Source organism: Aquila chrysaetos, chromosome 25, assembly GCF_900496995.4.
Source record: "Aquila chrysaetos chrysaetos chromosome 25, bAquChr1.4, whole genome shotgun sequence".
Taxonomy (NCBI): Eukaryota; Metazoa; Chordata; class Aves; order Accipitriformes; family Accipitridae; genus Aquila; species Aquila chrysaetos.
In genome coordinates, this window is record NC_044028.1 from 7,040,878 (window position 1) to 7,052,050 (window position 11,173).

Here is an 11,173-nt window from a genome sequence, read left to right on the forward strand (position 1 = left end):
TTTCATAGCACCAAGATTTCCAGTAAAGATAAAAGGTCTGCCATCTGAACACCACACAGTCAGAAATCACTCTTAGAAAATTTAGGGGCTTGGTGTGATTCACTGGTTGTCTGATGCTCTAAAGTTAATCCAGACTCAAAGGGAAAAACCTTTACTCAATTTTTCAAAGCAACAAAACAGGCTTAACTGACTTAAACAGAAATTGAAAATAATCTTCAGAGATAACCAGCACAACTTTCAAAAACAGGCATCTAAAATTTACTGTGAAACTAGATTAAAAAAAAAACAAACCACACACACAGCTACTAGTTCAACAGCTTAATTTCTTCAGAACAAAACCCACAAAACAAACGATCAACCCAATTTATTTAGAAATATTCTACATACTTACTACAGCAGAACTTTAACAGACCAGGGGTGGGTGGAGGACAGTAACTCCCTCTAATTTGTTCACTCATGTTTAACAGCACTCCACCTTTCATATATTAATTCTTGTAATTTATGAAACTTTTATATACAACTGGAACAAAGAGACATGTTAATAAAATATTTTTGAAATCTAAAATTACAAAACATGGCAGAGAACCTTAGAGGTAGACACAGCACTTAGTTCCAGTTTAAACACTTCTGAGTGCCCAGCAGGTTTCTGATTTAGGTACCACAGACTTTTGTCTGGACTCAGATTCATGGAGGCTTTTAGTATCAGCTTTGTTGCAAGCATTACTGGGCCCAAACTTTAAGTAGCCTTTTTTCCTTCTTCAGAAGCCCATAAACATCGATTTCTAAGTACAAAGGGATATATAGTGAAAGAACTAAGCATGTAGTTACAAAAAAACCCCCAAGTAATAAGAATACATGTATAACACAACCTAAAGGCAATTAAAGAGAAGCACACATTTCAGGCAGAATGCTAGCAGACGCCAGGTGCACCTCAACTTCCAAGCTAACTTCCACATTCCTGCAGAGGAGACTGCTGGATTATTTGCTTTTTGGGGGAAGCAGACAACAACTACCATCTCAAGTATCCTCTCTCCCTTGCAATTCAACTGAATCAGTGTTAGGGTAAGTCAGCAGAGCAGAAGGGCAGGAGAAGACACAGATTCTGACTTGGTCAGAACAGAAGGAAGCACAGGGACTCCTGTAATCAGTGCAGCAGAATTTACCTTTGCACAAAGCCCCTTGGCAGTCTCCAGAGGATGTGAAGCATCCGAGTGACATGAGACCGCATCACTACCTCATAACCCTGTTTATCTGAAAATCACTTTCAGAATCAACCAGCCTCAACAAAACCCTAGTACTGCTGCAGCAAAATTCTGGCTTTCATGGCAGGTGATGAGATACTCTGGTAGTGGCCTTTACGCACAGAAGCATGGCAGTGGGGGCAGTGCCAAACACACATTGTATATACACTACAAGCACCTGGCAGGGACAAGGATGAACCCCCACTTATGTCTTTTTGGGGTACCTAAATAGACTTCCACAAACGTACTATCTAGGAATTTCCTCACGAACACCCCTTGTGACAGAGGAAGTGGTAAATCTCCATTTCACAAATGGGACCTTGGCAGAGTAGAAATAGTCACCAGGAAGTCTGTTAGAGAAGGAGAAAATTTGCAAGAAAGCATGTCTTATATTTTACATTACAAGGGGTAAAAAAAATTATACATTTACAGTCTTAGATGTTGGTAGTACTACTTTCAAGCAGAACCTATTCTATCCTTACCTTTTAAAGCAAACAAACTAAGTCATTATGATTTAACATACTAATGCCACAAAAGCTAAATGGACTTTTGGGCAAGTTATTAATAACAATGAAACTGGAACATGCAACCCTATCAGCTCCTGAGAGCAAGCCATTTTTTACTTGCAATTTCAATTTTTATTTTCTACTATTCTTCAGAATAACCAATAAAATTACTGGTTTTGGTAAAAAAAAAAAAAAAGGCGAATTCCCAAGTAAATGTACTCCACGAAGAATGTTTCCACATACCCAATTAACTACTAGTTTAAACAGGCTGAAGGGCAAGGAGCTCCAAGCTAAATCAACATTTTATTAGAACACACATTCTTAAAACGTTAGTATTCCTTTAAAACAAAAACACAAAAGCAAACAACCAACCCCACCCCACCCCCAAGTAATAAAATTCGCGTTGTAAACTAGGTGTTACCATTGAGTATTACGGCAAAGATCCCCCGACACAGGTGTCAAACTGTAAGGCTACTAACGAAAAAAGAGGTTCTCCACAAAGCAGTAACGTTGCACATTCACATTAAGTAGCCCTTGAAACGGTTTTTAAACGAAGGGTTGATAGAAGCCAGCTCTACCCTCAGCTACGGCGAAACAATAAACACGCCTGTTCATTGTTTACACGCAGGGAGCACCTGAAGCGCCGCGTGACAACCCACCGAGTCATTTTACGAGCCTGGAACCTCCAGACCGCCCCGCAATTCAATACCTACAAGGAGTTCGGTGCACAGGCCTCTGCATTTAAAGAGGCTCGGCGCCTTGCTCGAGGCCTCCCCCACCCGCCTCTGCGACCTGCCACGGAACCAGGCAGCCTCAGAGCGCTCCGGCGGCTCGCCCGGGCAAGCCTCCGGCCCGGCGGAGCGGCCGGGGACGGCTGGAAGGCGCGGCCGGTGCCCAGCGCCGCGGGCTGCCCCGGCCGGGGGGCGGGGGGGGGCCGGGCGGCCGCCGCGCCGCGCCCGCCGAGGCGGCCCGGGCTCAGGGCGCGCTCCCCGGCGGACGGGACATGCTGTTCCATGCCACACCGCAGGATCCCAAAATGGCTTCCCGGCCCCAACAAAGCCCGCAGGATCCGACTGATCTGACCCAGCCTCCCGGAGCCTCCCTTGTCACTCAGAGGCAGAGTTTGAATTCACTGGACGCGGCCGCCTCAGCCAGCCCACGGCTTTTAACCCCTTGGTTGCCCCCGCGGAGAGGGTCCCGCTCCGGAGAGCTTAGCCCGCGAACGCGGAGGGACCCGTCGCGGGAGTCTGTTCCAGCTGTAGGCTCACCCGCAGGTAACAGAAGGCGTATCTGACTTACTGCCTCACGTCCCTAAACCGCTTCGCCGGCCCACGGAAACAACCTCAGTGTTAACGAACACCACAAGTCCGACCCAACATCCTACTCGTTATAACCGACGCCTACACCTGAACGCCTGAAGGGCCCGCAACTCTTACCGTCACCGAGTCACCAGTCGGTAAAGCAGCACAGATTTAAGATATGCGCGCCACGCTTACCAATACATCAACGTAAAAAGCCTACTAAGCTTGTCAATAAAGCCCTCCATACAGATCACCGACAACAAAGCAGCCTGCGACTCGCTTCCATAATATTATTATGAAAATTAGCAAACACTAATACACCCCCGCAGGCGAGAGGGGGAATTAGACATTAAGATTAACTTGGAAATCCAACAGAAGCATTACCCTGTAGCAGTCAGTTGCAAAGCACCAAGAGGGAAAATTTTAACAAAATGAGCAAAGATTTCACTTCATTTTTGCGTGATGTTAAACTGAAAACTAGACCGTGGGATAGCGGGATTGCACGTACTGCAGAAACATGGAACCTGGAACTTGCTAGCTAAGATTTTCATTTCCTATAACGTATTATAAGCAATTCCTTTTTTTTAATAAATAAAGAAACATAAAATAAGGCAAAACAAATACTTTTTCTTTCCAGCAGACATGAAACTTCTTGAGGCTGTCAGAAAACAGGCACTGCCTCTAAACAGTTTCATGTTTCAGACACTTCTACCCCTGTGGTTACTGAAGAGCAACAAAACATGATCACCACACGAGGAAGACAGCTCTACCATCTCAAAACGAGCACAATATCGAAATAATCAAGTTTTGCAGTACAACTACAAGCAATTACTCACTCAGTCAGTGATGCCAAACTCTTTTACAGTAAAACGCTACCTGTTTAACAACACTCCCCACAGAAGCAGTTCACTGGCACCAGCTGCCCTGAGGTGACAACCGGGGGAGGGAACACAGCGAAGACAGGTTTGGCATCACCCAGCACCCGACCACAACATCGATTACAGTACATTACCTTTGCACTAAAGCTCAGCGACAGCAGCAAGCGCAGGGACTACAGCGCGCTAATCAATTCTTTCTATATCAGAGTGGAAAGCTGCAGGTTGTTGTAACTTCTGACAAGAAAATGCTCCAAGGGCCAGGCCCAGAGGCACCCAAGCAGGCAGAGATTTGTCTCTCTCCTTCCAGCTTAACAGCAGCCGATCCAAGCAACTTCGGGCCCTGAAGAGAGGTTCCGCGCTTGACCCAACAACTCCAGCCCGACGTCCTCACGCCCTGCCGCCTTCCTCGGACCACCGGCCGAGCTGAGGAAGAAGCCGATCTCCCCTCCCCGCCCCCGGCCGGGAGGAGGATGCAGACCGAAACACAACGCCCCAAGGGCTCCCTCACGGGCAGCTGCCTAACGCGGCCCTGGCCGCCGGAGCCCGCCTTTGCCCGGGACCGGCCCTGACGGCGGGAAGCGGCGGGCGGGCGGGCCGAGGCGGGAGCGGGCGGCAGCAGCCGCCAGTCAGATTGTGACGGGTAAACGTGGGCGGGGGGGGCGGCTAGTAGCGCGGCAACGGCCGGAAAGGGCTGGCGCCGAGCCGTTTGCCAGCCGCCCCCCGTTCTGAGGGAGGGATTGGGGGGGGGGGGGGAACGCGGCCTGACCCCTGAGGGAAAGGGGAGACCCTCCACCCGCCCCAGCGCGGCCGCGGGGAGGGAGAGGCTCCCCCTCACAGGAGGAGGCGGAAGGCGGGGGGGGAACACGGCACACACGCGAGGCCGGGGCTGCCGGTTACCTGGCGCCGGTGGAAGGAGGGAAACGCAGAACCAGCGGCGGCGGCGGCGGCGGCGGCTGAGATTGGCCTCGCCCCGCCCCCTTTGCCGAGGCCGCCGGGAGGCCCCGCCCCGCCCCGCCCGCGCGGCGCGTGCCGCCAGCGCCCCCCCCCCACTGTGCGCCCGCCCCGCCCACCGGTCGCCGTCCCTCACACCGCCCCTGCCCCGCCGCGCAGCGCGGGCATTGCCCCCCCTCTTCCTCCTCCTCTTCCTCCTCCTCAGCGGGCACCCCTCGGTGGCGGCAGCCCCCCCGGCTCCCCCCGGGGCAGCCCGGCCCTGCCTCGGGCTCTTCCCTCCGGTAGCACCGGCCTGCGGGCGGCCACAGGCAAACTGCCCCCCCCCCCCCCCCCCCGCCTCGGCTTCCCCCCTCCACAAAATGGAGCCGTGGATGCCTCTGGAGGGAGAAAGGCGGGAGAGATGAGGAGGGTTACCGCTGATCTTCAGTTCGGCCTCTGTTGCGTGGATCCTCACTGACTTTCTTTCCCAGCGTTTCTGCCTCTCCCCCCGCCGTTTTCCTTCCCACTCGGTCTTTTTTGGGTTTTCTTTCCCTTTCGCTTGCCGTTCGCCTCCAAGACTTCTGGCGCTGGCACAGCGGGATGGGAGGGCTGCGGGTCCCACGCTGCGCTGGGGCGAGCTTCACCCGCGCCAACACCGGGTAACCGCTGGACAACCGCACGAAAAAGAAATGTCACAGGCCCGCTCCCGGCAGAGAAGTTGTGGCGTGAAAGAAGACCCGTTGTTCAAATATTTGGGGAACGCACGCAAATACGTTCAATTTGAAATCTGTGTCGGTCATGTTTTGTTAAAGCTTTAGTCTCCCCGAGCCTACGGTTTTCTTGTGGGCATCGCAATGCTGCGCGCTGCGGGCAAGTACGGTTCAAATGGCAGTAAACAGAAGAATAGGGAATGTGTCACTTGAGAAAGGGTGATCGGGCCAAAAATTGTTATTTACTTGTGCATGCAAGAGAAATGACTCAGCTTGCTGGGAAAGAGTGGGTAATAAATGCATAATTATCAAATAAATAAATAGATTCTGTTTACTTGTCAGATACAAAGTGGGTAAACGCAGCTAATCCTTAAGAAACAGAAAAAGATGCAAAATAAAGACATTCACTTAAGATGTTAGCTGACGTCAGTGTAGCACTGATTTTAGGCAATTACTGTTTATTTTAAAAGAGCTTTGCTCTAGCTTTGTGGAAGTTTTAAGATGCTGCAGCCAAAGTTGAGCTGGTCCCAGTAACACTTGGAAGCCAGCACATAATTTTGTAAGACGTGCAGCCCCTCACCCGTCGCCTCCTCCTGGCATATGGCTGAATACTTTGCAGAAAGGTAATACACCTCACTTTTCTGACCACCCCTTCTCTTCCTGCACTTAACTCCACACCCGTTTTCTTGTCTTTACAGTAGATAATGTTTAAGGGCTTAACATAGTCAGGGCAAAATCACTTCTTAGTTTAAATCTCCCTGAAATTCTTCGGTGGTTTAAGGCCAGGCCTTCTCAGGGATATTTCTCCCCCCGTCCCCCTGGAGCCCAGCCAGGGCAGGCTGCGTTCTGCTCTGGCAGGACCAGGCATGTCACGCTCCCCGGGCTGCTCTGACTTGTCCCGAGCAGTTGTTTTTCCATCAGGACCAGGCCAAGAGGCTGGAGGAGGATGTCTTAGACTCAGCTTCCCCTCCGCTCCTCAGCTTTGAGGAGCAATAGTGCCGTTGGCTTCTAGGTTTTAAGGGAAACTTGGTCGGATGTCCCAGTTTTGTTAAAAGAAGCTGGTACGTACAGGGAGCTAATTTTTTTCACGTTTCAGAAGAAACTGCTCTAAGGCAAACAAAAATTCTTTCAAAGCTTTTCAGCATCCAACAATGAGCTCTGAACGTGAAGTGGGCTCACTTGATTTTATTGGCTAAACTGAAGTCTGTAGAAAAGCGGCCAATAAGAATAAAGATTGATCATATTAAAAATGTTTCAGTTTTAACACTGTAGAGAGCAGTTAGGAATTTAGGGAGAAAAAAAAAGCTTTCTTAACTAACATCAGGTATAGGGAAACTGCAATACAAGGCCAAACCAATCCAAGGTCCACATTTCTCTAGTCCTACCTCTTCTTTCCTTCCCTTCCCACTGTGATTCCCACATTATTGCTCCCTTCCCTTCCCACTCCCATTCCCAGTACACTCCTGCACTCACACCTAGCAAACCTGTTCTGCTCCCTGTTGTGGTCCTTGTTATCAAAAGGTACAGGTCCCCACAGTGACTGAAGGTATGGACTGAAGGTGACAGAAACCAGTGCGGCAAGGTGTTTCTGACTGGTAATACTGGGTACTGGGCACGGCATGCTGCTGTGCAGGTTGGAAAGGGTGAAACGCTTCCCAGCGTTATGGAGGGGCAGCACTCCATGGGTATGTGCATCGCCAGTGCAGGGGTGCCTGGAAGCCCTGGGCGGGCTGGGGGATTGCTGAGGACGGGACACTGCTGTGCCAAGGGGCAGTGAGGGGACCAGATCTCTGCTTCGAAGTCTGAAGGTTGTGGGGTTGGGGAAGCCCTGAAGCGAGTCGCAGGGAGCTCGGCAGCAGCCTGAGGAGGGATGCTGGGGTCAGGGTGCTGGGGTAACACGTGGCAGGGATGCGCTGGGCAAGGGGGATGCTGCGGATTTGTTCCTTAGTGTGAGGAAGCGTGGTGACCTTTATGTCGAAGGCTGGGGACATGATCATATATATGCAGTAGTATGAAAATAGCCTAAACCACCTGGAAATCTGTTTTCTCGCTTATTAAAGTTTCTCACCAGCTGCATCACACTTTATGGTTAAACTTTCTCTACACCATTACTGTCAGCCAAAGGCAATGGGTGCTCCATACAGGGCAATTAGGTTATCAGTTAAAAGGGGGCTGCAAAGCACTTCAATTCAATTTTGCCACTAGATCCTGCCATAGTCCTGACTTACAGGGGATTTCAGACATTAACAAGAAAAGCCGATTACATACAAGGCAGACCGACAGAGCAGCCGTTCTCCTCACAGCTCTCATCTGCTGCTTCATCTCAGTTACTGCTGTTCGTGAGCTTCCCCGGGGGATTGATCTCAGTAAATGGACACAAGCCTGTTAACTGTAATTTTTGTTGATCCTTCAGCTGCCTAATAATGAAGTTTTTTTGCTTTATTTTTCTTTCTCTGTTTCAAAACATGGTTAGAGCCTCACATGAAGGGCTGAGGCACAGAGCAGTCCTTTATGTATCCACCAGGACCAGCTCTGATCCACTGTTTTAGCCAACAGTTGCTCACCTTCCCATGCAGTGATCCTAACACAGATTCTGCAAATGAAACAGAAACCCGGCTCCTCTCAAATCAGCAGTTGACTTCCACAGGCCAAGAAGTTACTTTATATCTGGGAAGTTGCTCTAGTGTTTGTGTTGTGCAGACAAGGGACTTCTCCTAAGTGAGATAAAACCTATGCAGTAACCCATCAGAACTCTAATATCTCTCTCTGTAACTTTAGGTATTATAGTATAATACCTTAAATATAGTAAATAAAATAATAAAGAAAATAACTTAAATTATAGTATAATAACATAAATATTATGGTTATGCTATACTATAATAGTATAGTTTTACTGTAGTATAGTATATAGTACAGTAAAACTCTACTGTACTATAATAGTTATTTCCAGTTGTAACTGGAAAGTTATTATACTATAATAGCTAAAGTTCTATATGTAAAGATTAGATTAGATTCCAGTTCTGATGGGTTGTTATACTTTATACTAACTTTCCGGTTATAACTGGAGGTTAGTCTCTGGGGAGCACACTGTGTACACAAGCGACAAGGTGCATTAGTGCATCTTTACCGTGGGCTCAGATGACACAGCGCACTGCTGGACACCTGCAGACGGACTGTCTGCAATCTGCCTACAGCATTTCTGAGGAAATCTGCAGATTGCCTGTAAGGACCCGCATGGATAAGAAGTGGATGGATCTGGGAACATACTTGACCTCCAGTCGCTCCTAAAAATGCTCTCATATGTAGGCTTTCTCTCAAAGTCTAGGTGCCTCATTTGGCAGTGCCCTCTCAATGTCTAATTAATTGATTCTATTTAAGGTAGTCAACAAATATTTAGAAGATTCTATATTCAGTTAGACAAATGCATGCACTTACCAAAAACTTTGTTTTGCTGAGAATCCAGGTCCCAGGATCCTCCACAACAGGTCTTCTAGCTTACAAGGACGAAGACAGAAGCACATCTGTTCGTCACAGGAAGGGCAGGGCTAAAGCCTGCTTATCTAAAGAGTCTGAAAGTTTGAGATAACTGTTTTGCCCCCCAAAATTGTCCTTGCTTAAAAGTTATGTAATTAATATGATCCTAGTAACATTATGCAATGAACGCAAATAAAATCTAGTACATATAACAGCTGATCTAGCAAAATAGAAAAAAAACCCACATTCATCTCAACTGTGTTCCTACTGACGCAGTATAAGGTTGAAGCTGAGAAAGTTGAGTCTCAAAAGTAACTTTAAACCCCAGGCTTATACACCATCTGCAGGAGACTCGATAATACTACTTCTTCATAAAGGGATTTGAGAAATTTGGGTTATGTAAGTTGAAGTATGTTAAACTATAAGCAGGGTCAGCATATTGTTGAAGTCCTATATCCAGAACACTTTCTAATACAAGGACGTAGTGGCAGATATCTAGTTCGTCATACATGCATAAACAAGATCAGTTTGCTGTTTAATGTCTCTGGAAGGACTATTAGAATATTCAATTCAAAAAGCTCTCCTGCCTCTGAAGAAAAAAGCTGGTTTGCTAGATGATGCAGAGATTTTTCTTTGGGAGGCATCCCACAATGGACTGTTCTAAAAGATAAAAAAGTGCTCAACATAGGCAGAAAAAAATTTCCCCAGCCTGCTGAAGATACCAAGCTTGATGAATACTTCAGCTCTTACTATTTGTGTACTGGCTTTAGAACATCTTGAAAAACTTTGACTAGATTTCACTTCACCTAAGAAGGTTCTCTTATCTTCTATAATCCCACATTTGAAGTCGGGTTTTCAAATATCTCTTCTTTAGATCACAAGAGTAATCAAAAGCACCTGCACAACATTTGCACTGTAGCTATCATGAGGTTGCAGTCAGCGGTAAAGTGAAAGAATCTAAATTTTGCCAGCATAGGAAGCTAAAAAAATGTGCCTGTAGTAATATCATTAAGTAGGATTTAGTTGGTGGACTTTTTCAAGGAAACTTTAAAATAAGAACTGGGTTCTTGTTGCTGAAGCAAAACTTTAGGTTTCATTGGAAGAACCTGCTGCCTTGCAGCGCTTTGAAACACTATTTTTTTTGAGAACAGAGTGTTGAATGAAAACTCTAAGGGCTCTGCTAGGATAGTTACGTAGTCTATTTCCAGTCTAATTAAATTGGCTTTTTAATCATTGACTAGACTACGGAAACAATTTCACGGAATCACAGAATAGTTGAGGCTGGAAGAGGCCTCTGGAGATCAGGTAGTCCAAATCCCTGCCCAAGCACAGTCAGGTAGAACAGGTTTCCCAGGACTGTGTTAAGTCAGGTTTTGAATATCTCCAAGGCTGGAGACTCCACAACCTCTTCACTCCATTTAATGCCTTCTAGAGATTTTTATTTCACTCATATTGCACCTTCTAAGAATTTCAGCTGACCCTCCAGTTATAGTGAGTTAAATAGTTAATAGTTTTTAGTCAACTAAAATGCTGCTCAATACAGGAATGGTTATATTTTGGCTTTTCATGAAAAGAAAAGTCAACTTCAAAGACAGTACATATGATCTAAAATGAGCATCCTTTTCTACAGGAATGCAAAATAGCTTTTGGATCCATAAGAAACTACTCAATTATTCTGTATCATTAGCATTATTGTCCCTTTTTGGTAGAATTTTCAAAGCAACCTAGTATTTTGTGGAGAAGTGGCCATGAGTTTACATGGCTGCTTTTAAGCTAGGAATAAGACTTGTGTATCTAATCTCTCTCAAATGTTTCTTTGAGAATGCAAGTAGATAGTGCTGTAAACAGGTCATGGTTTGGTTAACAATTATGTCACAAGTCTAAAAAGGTAAAGTTAGCTCAGATGGATAAAAAAACATGAGGACTTCCTACAGCATAAGGAGTATTACCAAACCCCACTGAGCTTGTTTTTAGATTTGATACAAAGCTGAGGCACTTGGGAGTTAGAAGCCAAAGAGCACTTTTTGTCAATACAGATAATTGGAAAAAAAAAAAAAAATCAGGATCCTGATTTTCCATGATTTGTGTGTGCAATAAATAGCACACTACCCCACAATGACATAGACAAGAATC

At 46.7% G+C, this 11,173-nt stretch overlaps 1 protein-coding gene across 12 annotated transcripts in view; it reads right to left on the minus strand.

Annotated features, from left to right (window-relative positions):
* SUN1 (Sad1 and UNC84 domain containing 1) overlaps positions 1-9,115 on the minus strand; it is a 35,968-nt gene extending 26,853 nt beyond the window's left edge. For 2 of the 12 annotated variants that reach the window (XM_030001548.2, XM_030001537.2), the window contains exon 1: positions 5,292-5,502. Coding sequence is in view for 1 of the 12 variants with exons in the window: in XM_041120385.1 (XP_040976319.1) it covers positions 5,292-5,522; positions 9,002-9,087 (317 nt within the window). In the remaining 11 variants the exon portion in view is untranslated. Of the gene's footprint in view, positions 1-2,168; positions 2,352-2,406; positions 2,619-4,060; positions 4,500-4,823; positions 4,928-5,291; positions 5,523-9,001 lie in introns of those variants that run through there. The other 10 variants (XM_041120385.1, XM_041120383.1, XM_041120382.1 and 7 more) reach the window with 10 other exon arrangements.
* Positions 9,116-11,173: the final 2,058 nt, after the last annotated feature.